The 19,664-nt window shown below is 37.0% G+C and overlaps 1 protein-coding gene across 1 annotated transcript; it reads right to left on the reverse strand.

Annotated features, from left to right (window-relative positions):
• Positions 1 to 307: 307 nt before the first annotated feature.
• Positions 308 to 19,306, reverse strand: ezrb (ezrin b). Its single transcript, XM_086061241.1, has 13 exons — positions 19,135 to 19,306; positions 14,899 to 14,982; positions 11,874 to 11,969; positions 9,955 to 10,229; positions 9,176 to 9,259; positions 8,301 to 8,447; positions 6,399 to 6,495; positions 5,624 to 5,787; positions 4,389 to 4,519; positions 4,100 to 4,260; positions 2,889 to 2,981; positions 2,256 to 2,810; positions 308 to 1,254 (listed from the first exon to the last, which is right to left on the reverse strand). The coding sequence occupies exons 1-13, from the start codon at positions 19,144 to 19,146 to the stop codon at positions 1,090 to 1,092; spliced, it is 2,064 nt and encodes a 687-aa protein (XP_085917367.1). The 5' UTR covers positions 19,147 to 19,306; the 3' UTR covers positions 308 to 1,089.
• Between the last annotated feature and the right edge of the window lie 358 nt (positions 19,307 to 19,664).

Genomic DNA, 19,664 nt, shown 5'->3' on the forward strand with positions numbered 1-19,664 from the left:
TCACGCGGCAAAATAGAGTATATAGCTCTGAGGAGACATCAGAAAAAGACTAGAAGTTGTAGGGAGTGCATACGTACCTGGAATAAAGTAATATACTGTCAATACTTCATGAGAATAAAGATGTAATATTATTTATTATAGGAAGAAGTCGTAATTGTTCAAGTAAAGCACGTGTCGTTATGGGAGTCAACTTTATTGCCTACAAGTTGTAGGGAGTGCATACAGGCACGAACATTTTTTTTTGCTTTCCATTCATTTTGTTCTTACCATCAAAGATTCATCGCCCAAAAAAAAGACACCAGCGTAATCGTTTTTAAAATAATTTTATTGGCAATATTTATCAAATACATGGATTTTCCGTGACAGTGTTGTTGGCGACCGTCAATGTGACACCAAATGCAATAACTCGCCTCAACCTCAAGGAGGTCTCAGACTCGACAACGCATTATGCTTTTTAAAAGTTCTATTATACGCATGCATCTTTTCTGCTAAGTGAGACGCGACGCTTCAACTTGCACGCGCATCCGCTCGTAAAGGCACTTTTTTAAGTTTTAAGGGTCAATGCTGATCTGAAGACAAAAGTTACGGTTCATCCTCCTTTCGCCTCAATGGCAACGTAAACATTTGGCAACTGATTTAATGGCATGCCGCTGCATATGGACTGCGATGATTTACAATAAAACCTTTTGATCTGGCACTAAAAGCAAAACATAAGACAGCCATTATTTGATCAATTTTCATCGCTAGCAAAAATATACAAACCAAGATGAAACACCCTTTGTAACGTCCCGTATACTTTATAAATATTAAACTAGGCATGAATTTAAATGAGTGTAGCGCCATCTTGTGTTCAAAAGCAACGTGGGCCCTTTCTGAGAGGTCACTATGAGTCTTTTTCTTTCTACGCCAATAACGCCATTTTCAAAGGGCTGTGTCCTGAATTGATTAAATCACAACCACTTTGCACGAATGTGATCAGAAACGAGTTGGTCGGAATCACTTATCACGCTCCACTGTGGCGACTTGTGAGCGTAAAAACCCGAGTGACCATTCAGAAAGGGTTTCCTAAAATGGCAGAGGTCTCATTCCTTATAAGGCCTCAAACTCGTCAATCCTCTGCTTGGTGTTGCCTTGCCTGATCTGCTTGAGGGTTTTGTATTTGTCTCGTCCTGCCCGAATATTCTCAGAGTGGAGGAGGTCGTTCTGGGTGTACTTGGAATCGTCGCGCGAGTGGGCCAGCTCGTCGGTCAGTGCCTGGAAGAGAGACGGCGGCGAGGGAATGAGGCAAGACATTCGTGACTGATGATCTAATATGCCCAAGTGCACCGTTGTAAAAATACTTTTACAATCATGATCATTTGTTCAATGAATTGATTTTTCCAGAGGGATTGTCCGAAGCTGTTATCATAGCAATGAATGAAAAGCTACAATGACATCTTTACTCTTTAACTTTTTTTTTTTTGGGGGTTATTCATTTGACCCAACTTTTTAGTTCAAATAAATAACCCATAAAATGTTGGGTCGGCGCCCCAGAAATGGTTTGTTTTTTGGATTAATTATTTGACCCAACTTTTTAGTTCAAATAAATAACCCAAAATATGTTGGCTCGGCCCTCCAGAATTGGGTTGGTCTTTGGGTTATTCATTTGACCCAACTTTTTAGCTCAAATAACCCATAAAATGTTGGGTCGGACCCCCAAAAATGGGTTGTTTTTGGGGGTTATTTATTTGACCCAATTTTTTTGTTCAAATAAATAACCCAAAATATTGGGTCGGTCTTGATTTTTTTTGGGGTTTTTTGGATTATTCATTTGACCCAACTTTTTAGTTCAATAAATAACCCCAAAAATAATAATGAGCCACCCACCCCCACCCCCAGAAATGGGTTGGTTTTTCGGTTATTTATTTTATCCTACTTTTTAGTTCAAATAAATAACCCATAAAATGTTGGGTCGGCCCTCCAAAAATGGGTTGTTTTTTGGGTTATTAATTTGACCCAACTTTTTAGTTCAAATAAATAACCCATAAAATGTTGGGTAGTCCCACCCAAAAATGGGTTGTTTTTTGGGTTATTCATTTGACCCAACTTTTTAGTTTAAATAAATAACCCAAAATATTGGGTCGATCTCCAAAAAATGTGTTGCTTTGTGGGTTATCCTTTTGACACATCTTTTTGTTTTAGAAGAATGCAACCAAACGTTTTTTGTTTTTTTTGCCCAACTGTTTTTAGAGCGTGAGAACATTTCCTGTGGGTACCTTGAGCTGTTTCTTCAAACGGTCGTTCTTATTGGTCTCCGTCAAGCGATCCTCCTCCTGGCGATAGTCGTGGTTGTCCACGCTTTGCAGGTCGGCGCTGTGCATGCTGACGCTCTCATCGTCGTCGCTGTGGCCATCAAAGTTGTACAGAGGGAGAGGGGGAGGGGGAGGCGGCGTCGGTAGCCTCTCCATCGCATTCTGCCTCGCCCTCTGCAGCTCCATCTGAGTCGGCATATACATCGGCGTCTGCATCGGCGTCTGCATCGGCGTCTGCATCGGCGTCTGCCCCGGCATATACATCGGCGTCTGTATCGGCGTCTGCATTGGCGTCTGCCCCGGCATATACATCGGCGTCTGCATCGGCGTCTGCATCGGCGTCTCCGTGGGCATCTGCAAAAACGTCTCCGTCGGCATCTGCATCGGCGTCGGCGTCAACATCTGCATCTGCATCGGCGTCAGCATCGCCATCTGCATTGGCAGCATAGGTGGGGGCGCCGTCCTGACTTTGTTTAGCTCCTGCTTGGTCTTAATCAGATCATCTTGGGCCTCCTTGGCCTGGTGAGGAACATAATGATGTTTTACAGCTGTTGGCATGTAAGAAGTTGCTTGCTTCGAAGAAGTCCATCTTCTTACCCTAAGCTGCCAAGTGTCCACCTCATTCTCCTTGCGTCTCCTGGCCTCCTCCAGCTGAGAGATTCTGCTCGTGTGCTCCCTCAGCTCTGAAGCCTTGACACAAAACATGACAAACTAATGGTTCATAATGACATTGGTAGTCTGAAAAAAGAATCTCCAGATTGACACGCACGTGCAAGGTACAGCTGAGAGTCCCATTTTCTCCGTATTTGTGTAGAATAAGTTAAATTTTGTTTATGCTGTTTTGCTCGTTTTCAAAGCTTGTAACTATTTCATCTTAGTGTTTTATTTACTGTATATTACATTTGGCGTGAAAGAAAAAAAAAACTGAAATCAGGTTTGGATTCCGTACCCCAAAACTAATTCCCTGGTGTTATCAGAGTGAATAATATGAATTAATAAAGATTTAAAAAAAATATATATATATATATAGACTACTCTGTAAATGCTTTTAAATCCAGGTTAAGAACAATGATCTTTTCCCATACCTATGATGGAGGCCTTTCAAGGTATTTTTAAAATCAGATTTTCAAAAATCTTGTTCTTGCATTGTAAATTTTAGTAATTTTGTAAGCTAATTTTCATTTGCTTTTAAATCTCTTCAACTCAAGCTGGCGTTTTACTTTTAATTACAGTACACTCTAAAAACTATGGGTCAAAAATGGACCGATCCTCTACTTGGGTCATATTGACCCATAAAGTAGATTGGTCCATTTTTGATCCATTATTGGGCTAATTTTGACCCAACAGTTTTTAGAGTGTATATGTCAATATTGAACTTCAAATTTCAATACTATTGACAGAAAATGTTTCAAAAATTGTTTTTTAACAACCCCTAGGTATTGCCTAGGTACTGGTAAAAGTCTATAAAACAATGTGAAATATTTTTTGTTTCTTCTTATTATTATTATCCCCCCAATAAAATGTGTGTTATTCACGGATTTAGCAGTATGTGTACGTTTATCCAGGGGCGGTTTTTGGTATGCGCAATATGTGCAGCCTCACACGGTGGCACCCCCCACCCCACCCCCACCCCAACAAAAAAATGAATAAAGAAAAATTGTGAAATGCTTTTCATTATTACGGTAGTAAATCATTCCCATTTTTAAAAAAAATTAATAAATAGAAGCGCGTTGTTATTGATACGTTGAATTGACTATTTTGTAAAAAATAAATAAACAAACAAACATAACCACAAATCAAGCACTGACCAGCTGATCCTGATTAATCTTCTGGTTCTCAGATTGGCGAGCCAGCGCTTCTTTCGCCAGCAGGGCGGCCTGACGCTCCGTCTCCAGACGAGTGGCCTCCTCCTCTGCCCGGCGACCCTCCTTCTCCAGCATAATGACCCTCTGCGTCTGCTCCTGCAGATCTGAAATATGGCGTGAGAAAAAAATAATTGTGAACGGCTCTGTTTTTTTGTGTGCGTGGGTAGTCATTGTTCCCTAAATAAGTATTTTTTGTTTATTATAAATGGATAGTAGAGCTCTTTTTCCATACCTTGCTCTGCCTTCTTGGTCTTCTCCTGAAACTGGGACAGCCTCACCATAATGTCCTTCTTCTCCCGCTCCACCTGCTCCTTCTCCCTCTCGATGGCCTCCCTCTTCCTCTTCTCTTTCTCCGTCCGGGCCCTGCAGAAAAGCGTTTAGCCATTAGCCAACAAAGATGCATGACAGGGCGAGACAAAGAAATAGCCAATGTGTGATCTTACTGATGGCACAGAAAAACATCCCTTTTTGTTTTTCACAAATTTCGGTCTAATAGCTTTAATCTGCTGCACGGAGAGAAGTCTTGAGAATTGTTGATATAATAAAAAAAAATTAAAAATCTGAATGGAATTTTTAATTAGTTAATCAAGTTATATAATTAGGTTTAATCATAAGTTAACTGAGGAGCTCAATCCTAAATCACTAAGTTGGGCTCTTCTCGTTTCAGGGGTTTTTCTCCGAAGGCTTTAAAAGCTGCTTAACGCAGAAAATTCCATTTTGAATCGCTACTGCCACCTGTAGCTGAAAAACTAACCTACCCGCAGCCGTCTTTACGTACACGATGCACACATGACGTCACACCCGCAGACAGAGGGTGGGAAATTCGAACACGAATCCGGTCTGAAAACCATTGTGAACAGCTAAGGTGTTCATCTACTAATTAGAAGATGTTTCAGTCATAAATGGTCAAATAAAAAGGTTATTGTAAAGATATTTTTGGGGCAAATTGTTACAAAGAACTCTACATTGCACATAGGTGTGAATTTTGAGTGTGAATGGCTGTCTTTTTGTACCCTGGCGACCAGTCAAGGGTGTACCTCACCTATTTCTACCCTAGCTGGGATAGAAACTATGCAAAAGCAAACATGGTGAGGCAGCATTCAGCTGTTATGCTGCATGTAAATGAGATTAGTTCCAAGTTAAAAATGTTGCTTTTTTCCCCACCCAGACCTTTCATTAAGTGCTTTAAAACAATTTTAAATCAATTTCGCAGAATTATTATTATTATTATTATATATATATATATATATATTTTTTTTTAACCCGACTTTTACTTAAAAAAATAAATAGTTTAATGCACATTCTTTTTGTTAAGATGCCTTAATTGCCTTGCCTATAATTGAGCAAGGACAATCGTTCTAAAAATGGATGGATGGATGTTCTCACTCATCTAATTTGCTTTGGCTGGTCAATGAAGTATTATAAAAATTCTAACGCAATCCCAATAACACCACATGCTCAGCATACTTCTCCTTCTGCCTCTGCATCTTCTCCTCTCTCGCCTGTGTCTTCATCTGCTGCACCTCGATGGAGTCCGGCTTGCGTCGGTTCATGTAGAGCTCGTGGTTGCCCATGCACAGCTGGAGGATACGCTTGTTTAAGCGCAGTCTCGGGGAATAGAACACAAAGTCCTGAAAGAGAAGTGATGGTATATGGTAAGCATTGTGAACAAATAACCGCCACAGAATCTGCTTTTGGGGGTAATTTAGTATGAATTTGTAAAAAAAAAAAAAATAATAATAATGGAATTTTAACTCATTCACTGCCATTGACGACTATAGACGTCAAAAAATCATTTGAACTATTTATATTAGTTTAACATTTTTTCCCACTTTTGCTAACAAGAGTATGAAAACCTAGAAAAAAATATTGTAAATTTAGAACAGATATAACATTTGTGATTAATCGTTAGTTAACAAGTGTGTCAAGTCATGTGATTAATTAGAATAAAATAAAAAAAATCGCCTGACGGGCCTAATTTAAAATAAAAATAAAAATAAGGGCAGTTTCATTGTAATTAATCTCATGATCATTTTATATCTGTTATAAATGTACAATAAAAAAATCTAGGTTTTCATAAAAAAATTTAATGAAATGAAAAAATTGTTAAACTAATAGAAATAGTTCACATGAATTTTTGACGTCTATAGTCATCTATGACAGTGAATGAGTTCATGAAGGTACAGATGACGTTTTACAAATCCACTTTAAAAATGACATTGTCGTGAAAAGAATTACTCACTGGTGATTTTTTGTCGATGGGCTTGATGGTGAATTTCTTGTCGTTGAAAGAAACATTTTTAATTTCACTCCAGGGGAAACCGATTTTTGGGGTCAGTCTGATGGGGAAAAACACAAGAGCATGGATACATTAAAACGGTGAAATATTTTCAAAAATACGGATGGCGGGCCAGAACCGGCCCTTCAGGCGGTCCAATTTGGTCCGTGAGGACAAAACTAAAACTACAGTTTTTCATTAAAATGAACTGTCCACTGGAAGGTGCACTGACAACCACTTACATAACATTTTGGTACGGATTTGATGCAAAAACTGCACACATTTTTACTAAGAAATTTGAGGTTATTATTTAGTTTTTTGCACTTAAAAAAATTGAAATATTTTGACCTGTTGTTATCTATAGCTTATTAGTCCACGGACATATTGATCCAGCCCACAAATAAAATGTTGCTGAAAGTGGCCCATATTAACTTATTCGCTGCCATTGACGGCTATAGACGTCAAAAATTCATTTGAACTATTTCTATTTTCTATTTAAGATTTTTTCCATTTTTGTGACCAATAGTATGAAAACCTAGAATTTTTTTTATTGTACATTTAGAACAGATTAATTAAACAAATTAATTTTAACTCATTCACTGCCATTGATGGCTATAGATGTCAAAAATAAATTTGAACAATTTCCATTAGTTTAACTTTTTTTTCTCTTACTTTTGTTAACAAGAGTATGAAAACCTAGATTTTTTTATTGTACATTTCGAACAGATATTAAATTCGCAATTAATCGAGAGTTAACTATTGAAGTCATGCGATTAATTACAATTTTAAACGCCTGACACGGTTTAAAAAAAAGATTATAAAAAAAATAGGGGCGTCAGGCGATTATTATTTTTAATCGTAATTAATCGCATGACTTTACTAGTTAACTCATGATTAATCACAAATTTTATATCTGTTCAAAATGTACAATACAAAAATCTAGGTTTTCATACTCTTGTTAACAAAAGTTAAAAAAATAAAAATTTCAACTAATGGAAATGGTTGAAATTAATTTTTGACATCCATAGCCATCAATGGCAGTGAATGAGTTCAAATGAATTTGACACAACTGGTCTCGAAACGGGCAAATTTGACAGCCGTGCACGTCCATCAGTCCACCACAGCAAATCCTTCCTCCCGCTTAGTTCTAAAAAAAAAAAAATTGAGGGATTATTTCAAGGTGTGGCCGACTAATGTTTTCTTGAGCCAGTCTCACTTGACGGGACGCAGCGAGGCACAACAATCACCGTGTTGTAATAAGAGCGACGTGCACCTCGTGGCGAAACTCCCGTTTGAAAGTACACTGCCTAAACTGGAATTTCACTTAATTACTCTCGCTGACACACGCCTGTGGAATTGAGACAACTACCGGTATGTGGATGCCATTACAGAGCGTTGCGTCATTAAGTTTGCTTATGAATGAATAAATTGGTAAACGTAAGCTTTAATTTCAATGAAACTTGTCAATGAAGAAAAGCAGGCTGGTGAAGAGTTGGGACAGGCAACCCGAACGCGACGTCTCAGCTCTGCTTCGCGGTAGCCAGTCCGCCCTCATTGGAGAGACGCAGCAGGTTGGCTTCGCATTCTTAAGTGCTGCGCGGCTTGAAAAACCTGTTGGCGTAACCGTGGTGACGGCAGAGGTCACCGCAGAGGAGAGGATCGCGAAGGTGTACATAAAACAAGATTCGCGACTGATTTGTCGCTCTTGTTTCGTGGCGATTAAATTGTAGTAAAGCAAAAAATATTAATAATTATTGACAACTTTCTCCTTTGCCTCCTTTGGTCCACACTTATTATTTCTGTGACCCACTGTGGGTTTGGGGGGAGAAAAAAAAAAAAGACTGCCAAGTCGTCGTTTCATCTTACTTGTCATCCTTCTCATAAATGTTCAGTCCCAAAGCGTCCACTCCCAGCCACAGCAGCGTTCCCTTCTTATTCTTGATGTCGAAGTAATTGACGCCATACATCTCCAGGTCCTGAGCGATCTTCAGATACTCCATCATGGCGTCGTCCCTGCGAGAGACCACCTCAAGTTTAGCGCCTATGACGTTTCACGCACTCTTAAAAACAAAAATAACCCAAACGTAGGTTCAAAAAGGGACTGACCCAACTTGTTGGGGTTATTCATTGAAATGAATTAGGTTGTTTTTACGGGTAATTCATTTGACCCAACTTTTTGGGTTATTCATGTAAACCTTCAACTGGGTGTTCATTTAACCCAAAAAGTTAGGTCAAATGGATAACACAAAATTGGGTTGTTTTGTGGATGATTCTTGACCCAACTTTATGGGTTGAATGAATAACCCAATTCAGTAAAATGAATAACCCAATTCAGTAAAATGAATAACCCAATTCAGTAAAATGAATAACCCAATTCATTTAACTTTATGGGTTAAATGAACAACCCGACGACAGTTAAATGAATAACGCAATTCAGTTAACTGTCATTGGGTTATTCCTTTTACCCATAAAGTTGGGTCAAATGGATAACACAAAATTGGGTTGTTTTGTGGATGATTCTTGACCCAACTTTATGGGTTGAATGAATAACCCAATTCATTTAACTTAATGGGGTCATTGGGTTATTCCTTTGGCCCATAAAGTTGGGTCAAATGAATAACCCACAAAACAACCCAACTCATTTAACCCAAAGAAGTTGGGTCAGTCCTTTTTTTCACCCAATTTGGGTTATTTTTGACCCAACTCTTTTTAGAGTGCATATAAAGCGCGCGCGGACTCACTTCAGCATCCCGCGATGCTCCTCGTGCCACACCTGGATCCTCTCCTCCCACTGTTCTTGTGATAACTTGTGCTGATCCATCACTCTAAAAAACAGAAACACACGTTTAAACCTCGTATGCCCAAATATGGTCAACGTCGTCTTTTTTGGACAAATCTCTACTATTGGTCTGTCGAATTGGCAACCAATTTAAAGTGTTTGAAGTAGCTGTTGAACAAACCCACGAACTGTCTCAAACACATCTGAGAACTTCCTCCACTCTGCTGCACGGCATTGCTTTTTTGGGGATAAAAAACGAGTGAAAGGAGCTCAGTTAGCTACATGAAGTTAGCCTGCGTTGTTAAAACGGACAAATGACAGTGGCTTCTTCGTGATTCTACCTTATCAAAACTTTATAGGTGTTACTCAGAAACCAAGATAACAGCGCAGAAACCATGATTCATACATAACCTTTCTCTTTTGTTTCTTTTGTTGCCAAAGAGGACATCATGATTTCCTCAGGGCCAGGTTGTGTCAAAGTATTGGAACAGCAAGGTTCAATTCCTTTTGTTTTGTCGCGTACTGAAGACAGAACTTTTTGTGCAAACATTCGAGCGTAGCCAATAACCACAATTTTAATTGCTACGTAATGCCGTATTCATCTTTTGATCTGAAATCTTCAGAATACAACAAAAAACAAAGAAATTGACCGTTCCAACACTTTTAGAGGGTGACCGTAAACAACATATCATATCACACAAATGACAGCAAATCAACACATTTTTTTCCCACACCCCTCACCTGCGGGGCAGCAGCCGCTCCGAGAGGAGGTATCCCGGCTGGTGCATGACTTTGTCATAGTCTCCATATTTGGCTTGGACAGAGTAAGACGCCAGCAGCACTGCCGTTTCGGGCGGACAGTAAACCTGGTCGCTCAGGACGCCTTCTTTCACTTGCATGAAGAAGAGCTTCTGCGTGGCCTCCTGAATGAGCTCCTCGTTCACTTCCTCGGGAAAGTACTTGGCCCGAAACTTAAAGTGCAGCGGGTTATCTTTCTTCACGTCCTGTTGTAACACCTGAAAAGGAATTACAGACACACTTAGGGCGAGCCACTTGTCGGTTTTGTCGCTCAAATAAATAAAATAAATGCATAAATACATAATAGAGAAAGTAAAGGAAATTTAAAAATAAATAATATTTGTTGCTGAAATAAATAAATAAATGAATAATAAAAATCATATAGGTAGTAAAAAAAAAAACATAATAAATAATAATTGAATACATTTATTATCCAAAAGCATAGCAAATAAATGTAAAAAAATAAATAATATTTGTTGCTGAAATAAATAAATTAATAAATACATAAATAATATACAGAGATCGTAAATAAATTAAAAAAAATAAATATGTGTTGCTGAAATAAATAAATAAATCAATATAAATAATATAGATAGTAAATACATTTTAAAAAAATACATACTAAATAATAATTTAATACATTTATTATCCAAAAGCACAGTAAATAAAATATTTGTTGCTGAAATAAATAAATAAATAATATTTTAACTGGTTTTATTCCTATCTCGCAGATGGATATTTTTTTTTGTAAGTAAGGATACATGTTCCTCTGGAACCCATGGAATTAAAGGTGGGGTTCCCCAAGGGTCAATTTTAGGCCCCTTACTTCTTAATCTTTACATGCTTCCCCAATGAGTAAGTCATCAGGAGACACGGCGTCAACTTTCACAGTTACGCTGACGACACACAGCTTGTACATCGCCGTGTCTCCTGATGACATGGGGCATATTGATACCCTTTTAAATTGTATTTTAGATATTATTATATGTGACATCACTGGTCTAAACATGACATTCTGATTCATATTACATTTGTGGAATATAAATTATGCAGCAAAATCCAGCCGTTTTTATCCAACTCAGGGGGCGGCCATTTTGCAATTTGCTGTCGACTGACTCAAGGTGAGCTATGATTGGTTATTGCCTGAGAATTGAGCAACTGTGATGTAATTTTCACTCGACAGCAAATTGCAAAATGGCCGCCTTCTGATATTGATAAAATACGTCCGGATTTTGCTGCTTAACTCATATTCCACTCGTGCAATATTAATCCGAATACAATATTTAGACTAGTGGGGTTGCATAGAACACATTATAGTCAAGAATTTTGGGGGTGTTGACTTCCCCTTTAAATATATCTTTACAACACAGTCATAAGAATGAAATAAGAACGGAATGAACCCTTAATAGCGTACGATTGGTTGAAAAAGAAAAATCAGTTGCACATTACTTCTATCATGTGCCAGACTTTCAGTCATCTGATTTACAGATTAGAGCGGATTATGAGCAACTCCAGGAATCCGGTGGCACGGATGTTGAGCAATGTTGACGATGCGACAGAAAGTAGTTCTGGTTTCAATAAGAGTTTACACTCCGTCGGAACACACAATACGCTTATGCAACAAGTAAACACAGAAACCAACGAGGTCCGTTCCAGATATTTGTTCTTTCGGAGGAGGGAGGCGCTCAGCACAATAGAGAATATCAATGGAGCGCTTATAGCGCGTACGGTTGCTACTGATTGACTGAAAGGGAAACATTGCGTCATCCAGCCGACATTCTTCTATTGTTTGATTGAATTTGACTTGGCGTGTTGCAAAAATCAATTCCATAATTGCGATTGTGTTTTAAAACATATCTCACCTTTTTTTCCAGTTTGAGCCAGGTTAAATAGTCTTTTCCATCCATATACTGGAGTCCAAAGTACCAGATCTCACGTAAGCCAATTGTTTTCACCACCTACGGATTTAAAGAAAAAAAAAAAAAAAGAGTAATTACTCTGAATAGGATTAACATTTTCAAAATAGCAATGGCGTAAACAATACTTGATTTAAAAAAATAATAATTAAACTTCAGCGAGACAAGTAAGCACATGCAAACATCCACAGCATTGTGATTTTCTAGGAATGTTCTAAAGGTGATTTTTAGAAAGTGATTTAAATATTTATTAATTTTACACTTAACATGATGCATGTTTCTTTTGTACCACATATTCTATATTAAACAAACAAACACCAATTTTTTTTTTTAACTCATTCACTGCCATATAGACGTCCAAACTTCATTTGAACTATTTCTATTAGTTTGACATTCTTTTTCACTTTTGTTAACAAAAGTATGAAAACTTACAAAAAAAAATTGTATTGCTCATTTACAACAGATATAAAATTTGTTATTAATCGTGAGTTAACTTGTGAAGTCATGCGATTAATTACAATTAAAAAATTGAATCACCTGACGCCCCTAATTTTTAATAATCATTTTTTTTAAATCGTGAGTTAACTAGTAAAGTCATGCGATTAATTATAATTTTAAAAAAATCACCTGTCACCCCTAATTTTTAATAATATTTTCTTCTTTAAAAAAATAAAAGATTATAAAAAATTAGGGGCGTCAGGCGATTAAAATTTGTCACATGACTTCACTAGATAACTCACAATTTTATATCTGTTCTAAATATACAATTAAAAAAAAGTCTAGGTTTTCATACGCTTGCTCACAAAAGAGGGGAAAAAATGTTAAACTAATAGAAATAGTTCAAATGAATTTTTGACGTCTATAGCCGTCAATGGCAGTGAATGAGTTAATGGGATTCGCATTACAATTCATGTTTTTGTGCTTCTTGGAGCAATGAAGTATTCATCGACAACAAAGACCGTCCAAGCACTGCCTGCGTCCAAAGATAAGCCTCATTGTCGGCCAAATGCCAAAAACATAGCATTATTTTTCTCATAATGCCGCAGGGTATTTCCCCATAATGCCATGGGGCAATGCAGCAATTGCACATGCCTTTACGAGGAAATAAATGCTTATAGCATTTAGCCTACATTTTTTGAATACGTTGAACGTCTTTAACAACGCGTTTAATGAACTAATTAACTTTGAACTTTGAAAAAAAATGTCCCTAAAAATGCAAATGAGCTTTACAGGGCTGTGATTTTTTTTTTTTTTTAACACTGTTGCTCAAGACTAAATGAGATGAGCTGCAGGGCGTGTAGGGGAATGGCATGTGCTCATCTTTGGTACGACAGATTCTACGTTTATGATCAGCGATTGCCACAAAGGACTGACACACTCTCGGGAAAAATGAGCTTAAGGCTGTTGCCCGGCAGCCGGTTGGCTTAGGGCAATCAGCTACTTAAGACTACATCAAGCTGCTTACATACAAAGTGCAGCGACATGAACCAATCTGTCATTTAGTATTAAATCATTGGAACGTTGACATTTTGCAGGGGAAAAAAAGTATTTTGGTGCTACTGTCAAATCTTCCTGTCCTCGGTCAGTCTTCTGCTGCTGCAATCACTATTCCGAAAATGTGCCATACTATTTTTGTTAATTACTTTAACTCATTCACTGCCATTGACGGCTATAGACGTCAAAAATTCATTTGAACAATTTCTATGAGATGAATTTTTTTTTTCACTTTTGTTAACAAGAGTGAAAACCTACAATTTATTTTATTGTACATTTAGAACAGATATAACATTTGTGATTAATCGTGAGTTAAGTAGTGAAGTCATCCGATTCATTGCGTTAAAAAAATGTAATCGCCTGACGCCACTCATTTTTAATCATCTTTTCTTTTTTTTTTAATCGTGAGTTAACGAGTGAAGTCACGGTTAGTTACAATTAAAAAAATTAATCACCTGATGCCCCTATTTTTTTAATAATCTTTTCTTCTTTTTTTTTTTTTTTAAAGAAAAGTTTAAATAAAAAGATTATCACAAAAATTAGGGGAGTCAGGCGATTAGAATTTGTAATCGTAATTAATCGCATGACTTCGCTCATTAACTCATGATTAATCATCTGTTCTAAATGTACAATAAAATTTGTTCTAGGTTTTCATACTCTTGTTAACTAAAGTGGGGGAAAAAATGTTAAACTAATAGAAATAGTTCAATTGAATTTTTGACGTCTATAGCCGTCAATGGCAATGAATGAGTTAAATAAGATTCTGAAAAAGAGCAAATTCATGCACTCAAACATAATTTTTGTTTTATGTAAAAACTGATTTGCAGCAAAAAAAAATTGAACAGCCATGATCATTAAGGTGAACTCGTTTGGCGCCGTGTGACAGCACCGTAGAAAGAAAAGCATTGTTTAGGACGCTTCCTGTCGAACTCGTTTTCCGATAGCTAGCGTAGCCAATTTCTATTATATGCTGTGGTTGCATTTCAGGGGACCTGTTTCCGCTGTCGGGAACATGTTGATCAAATGAAATCCCGATTCTGGAAATTTCTGCAACGGTTGTTTGATCAGGCTGTAAATATTTTTGGCAGCGTAGCGATGGAATAACAGTTGTAGGCGTGTGCCACAAATGATGACGGCCGCTGTGAATTTATTTTGAGATCAGCATTTATGTAGGCAGCCTACCAAAAATAACTAGAGCAAATGCAATGAATGAACAAAAAAATATATATATTTTCTTGTGACATGTCAACCCACACATAAGATGATACATTTGAGCAAGAATTAAAAATATTTTTTTTTATCTCAGATGAATCTCTGCTGATAAATGACTCAATACTCAAAAGACAATACTCTTCAGTTTTCGGACTCGCTTATTGTTTCATTTTCTAAACAGTGAGCAGGCGGAGCTTTCTTACAGGAATTGTCGCAGAATGAGTAACGCATTCAATATTTGAAACAGAGATGGTGCGCATCGTACCTGGTCAAAGACAACTTTGCCGTAAGCGCTCGGCAAAACGGCAAACTCCATCTCGGAGTCTAAGGCGTTGACGTTAATGTTGACCTGTGGGGAGAACACAAAATAAAAATGACATTTTATAAATAAAATAATAATAATAATAAAAAAGGGTCGGCGGGTACTAGTTAGCCCCAAGGACGACTAAGCAGCACATGGGTCTGTTCTAAATGTAGCTCACCAGTGATGGGACACCGTCTCAGAAGAATTAAAACAGAATAATAATGTTAGCATTCATTTATTTGTTTATTTATTTATTTGAACTTAACATGATACATTATTTACCCATATATATATATAAAAAAAAAAAGAAGTAATTTTAGAGATATAATTTAATACCATGATATTTTTGCTCACAGTTATCATACCATCAGAATTTAATATTGGCCCATGCCAAGTCCTCATTGAAATGAACTGGAAAGAATTTGAACTGATATACTAGTTAATTGCTAATCAATGTAGCACCATATTCAAAAATTACAATTGCTTTGTTAACTCACTGCCATTAATGGCTATAGACGTCAAAAATTGATGTGAACTATTTCTATTTGTTTAAAAAAAAAACATTTTTTATGAAAACCTCGAATTCTTTTATTGTACATTCATAACAAAAATACAATTTGTGATTAATTGTGAGTCAACTATTGAAGTCATGCGATTAATTACGATTGAAATTTTTAATCGTCTGATGCCCCTAATTGTTTATTTTAATTTTAATTTTAATTAGGGGTGTGAGGCAATTTTTAATTGTAATTAATCACATGACTTCACGAGTTAACTAACAATTAATCATACATTTTATATCTGTTCTAAATGTACAATAAAAAAATGTCTAGGTTTTTATACTCTTGTTAACAAAAGTGGGGAAAAAATGGTAAACTAATAGAAATAGTTTAAATTAATTTCTGACGTCTATGGCCGTCAATGGCAGTGAATGAGTTAAATGCTCATTTTACCCAAAGTGAATCAAGCAAATGTAATCAATTCCCAAGTGCCTAATGCAGTATGTATCTGAGAAAGAGGATGAAAACATTGTTTACAAAGCTTATTACCACTCGATGAAATGTATACAAAGACGATGCGGAGGCCGGAAACGAGCCGCTAACGGAACACTTCGGCAGCGCCTTTCATCTCCGGTCCATTGTAAACGTTGCAGTCTTGCTATAGGCTAAAGCTGTGACCCCGCCCACTTCCAATCAACTAACTGGCTTACATCTATCTTGCAAGGACAGCAAATCCAATCACGGCATCTCATCATCGTGTACCCCGCGAGACTGCCAGGAATGATTACGAGGGAAGTTTTGGAAACGTTCGCCTAATGTGAAGGAGCTCTCAAAGTGTGCACATGGCTTGGAACACTCGCAGTCGGGCAGAACTTTATATCCTGGTTTTGAGTCACAGTGGTGAAATGCAGCTTCTGCTCAACAACGAGACAAAGAACCCTTTGAGCTGGAGACTGTTGCTGCAGTCTTGAGGAAGCGACGTACCAAAAACTGCTCCCAAACTCAAGAAAGAAGCACGCTGTAATGAGGGAAAAACGGCTCATACATAGAAGCCGAACTTGCTGTATTTGCATTTACAGCATTTACTGATGGAAGCGGTTAGAAAAACAGCCACAGCGGAGTGAGTGATATGTGATCTCGGAGCAGGTCGCCCAACAGGAAGTCGTGATAAACGGAGGCCTTTCAGAACCTTCAAATTCACAACCTTATTCAGGTCAAAGTTCACATTTGTCCAGCGGCAAAATGAAAATGCGATTTATCCCTGCTTCCATTTACTATTTTGCAAATATTGCAAGGAGACGAGACTGCAACAGGAGATGACATCATATGACACAAAATCTGTTTGAATAGGCACCATTTAAAAACTTGTTTGCATTTCCATTCAGGTGTATTTCCGCAATTCCTAAAAATGAAATAAATAGAAATAGGTAGATGGATTAATGTTCATTGCCCTAAATAAATTCAAATAAAGGGTGCCATTGGTTACTAGTTAGCCCCAAGGACAACATGAGTAGCCCACAGGTCTGTTCTAAAAAAAAAAATAGCTCAGCAATGATGGGACACTGTGATTACTAAGAGAAAGAAGAATTCAAAAAGAAGAATGTTAACATTTATTTATTGAAACTTAACTCATTCACTGCCATCGACGGCTATAGACGTCAACAATTCATTTGAACTATTTCTATTAGTTTTTAATTTTTTCCAATTTTGTTAACAAGAGTATGAAAACCTAGAAAAAAATTATCGTACATTTAGAACAGATATAAAATTTGTGATTAATCGTGAGTTAACTATTGAAGTCATGCAATTAATTACAATTTAATCGCCTAACGCGATTTAAAAAAAGAGAAAAGATTGTTAAAAATTAGGGGCGTCAGGCGATAATTTTTTAAAATTGTAATTAAATCGCATGACTTCACTAGTTAACTCACGATTAATCACACATTTTATATCTGTTCTAAATGTACAATAAAAAAATTATTGGTTTTCCTACTCTTGTTAACAAAAGTGGATTTTTTTTTTTTAAATAATAGAAATAGTTCAAATGAATTTTTGACGTCTATGGCCGTCAATGGCAGTGAATGAGTTAACATGGTACATGTTTCTTCTGGACCAAAGTTTTTTTTAATGCTGCATTTATTCACCTAAATATTACAAAAAAATAATAATAATAATTTAAGAGCTCTAATTTTAATACAATGATACTGTAATATTTTTGCTTGCGGTTATCATATCATCAGAATCGGATAACGACCCATGCCTAGTTACCAAGCATTCACCAAGGCATACATTTCAATATTTACATGAGTCATTTATAATGGTGAGTCACATGTATGGCAAACATTGTCCTCATATGTCTTGTTGTAATAAAATATGATTTATTTTCATGCAATACACTAGCAAATATTAACCCCATACAGATTTTTTATTTATTTAGAATTTTGGACAAAAAAAATCAATACCTATGACGTCTACGTGTTGCATTGAGGTCATGACTACTTGAAAAGTAAACAATGAGACAGTATTGTGAATAAAACCCGACTCAGTTATGATGTCACTTCCACAGCAACGCACACAAGAACCTGAAGGCCGTTCTAAACAAAGCATCAACATACTTTATAGCGATGACCACAACCTGTTGTCAAGTACACTCAACTGCTCTTTGTAACCACCTTTTGACTGGAATAACCAAGCAACTTCAAGCAAAATAGAACATTTTCACTCAGTGTCATTAAGCAATTTTTTTTTTTTTTTAATAAATAGCTCCCATGTATGGATTTGACCTCATGGAAATACTATATAGCCCAGTTTCCATGTAATCAAATAAACAAGACGTTGTTCTAAATGCCAGCAAGAAGTTTCCAAACTGAAGTTTGACTGTGCAGAGTGTAATAGCAGGCCGGGGTGGGGCAAGCTAGTCAGAAGCAAAACCTGATCTGTTAGAAAACACGGGAGAACTTTTTTTTTTTTTTTTACCTTCACTGAGAGTTTGGCAGGGAATTGTACATTTGAAATCCAGCACCACAAAAGTAACTGTGTACAGGTCCAAATTGCCTCAAGGATGCACACACACACAAAAGCACTTTCAAGCAACCAAAGAATTTGTTTTCTACCGATCCTATTAAATTCTCATGAGACGCTTTTATCATAATTTGTTTCAATAATCGCAAATTTCCCATATTTTATTTTATGCACACCGAGTACACGTAATCATCTCAAGACGAGTGGGACACTCCAATCCATGGCTTTGAGCACGAGTGATTTTGAGTGGCTGGTGGCCTTCGAACCAAAACCTCTGTCATAATGATTCGACCATGGAAGCAAACAGACACTAATGTATTGGCATCCCTGAGACAAAGGCTAAGTATGTGATGAATTATTGTGAAGTTTTTATTTTTTTTTACCAAAATGTTGTCACCAATTTTTATTCTGCAAGGTCATATTAAATATTAACACTGCACACCTATATATTCAATTAATAGCTCTAAAATAGTATAAGATCTGCATTAAATGTCAGGAAACCAGTAAATGAGTCTGCTACAAAGGAAATCTTCACAAAATGTTTAAAAATATATATTTTTGAAAAACTCTTAACACGTTACATTGTGTTTAATATCCTTTTTACCTGTGAGAAATAGCGCATCCGGTGAAATGAACACAAAAGAACAAAATATACATACACTCTCTAGTAACTTACCGCTTTCGGCATTTTGTGTCCTTTTTCCGCCTTTTGCCCGAGAACGAGATGATATTAGTCAGACCCCGTGTAGTCACGGTACATTCGCAGAGAGCGAGCAGGAGGAGAAACAAGTTGAAGCCACTTGGGTGTTACTGCAAGCCGTCTGAAAGGAGCCGCTTGGCACTCCTGCAGGTGACAGTCGACATTGAATGAGTTCCACGACTGACAAGCTAGCAGCAGTCAAGTAAAAGAAGCGCAGGAAACGACAAGGATGATCTTTCAAAATAAGAGTAAACCACCTATATTTGACATTTTCTCAATAGCTAATGAACGTGTGCGTATACAATAACAATATAAACCATTTAGTTGTATCTGCTTTTGTTCACCAAATGAACAATTATTGACGATTTGCATTGTTGGTCCGTCTTTTACTACTTTTAATGTGGTATTTAAACTAAATACACAGGAAGCTGTGTAGTTTTTGATTGATACACTTTTAATTATTCGCGAAAGTGCTTGCCTCGCCTGATGGGCACGGTCTAGACATC

Source organism: Leptonotus elevatus, chromosome 18 (assembly GCF_054856555.1).
Source record: "Leptonotus elevatus isolate MCC_2025b chromosome 18, RoL_Lele_1.0, whole genome shotgun sequence".
Taxonomy (NCBI): domain Eukaryota; kingdom Metazoa; phylum Chordata; class Actinopteri; order Syngnathiformes; family Syngnathidae; genus Leptonotus; species Leptonotus elevatus.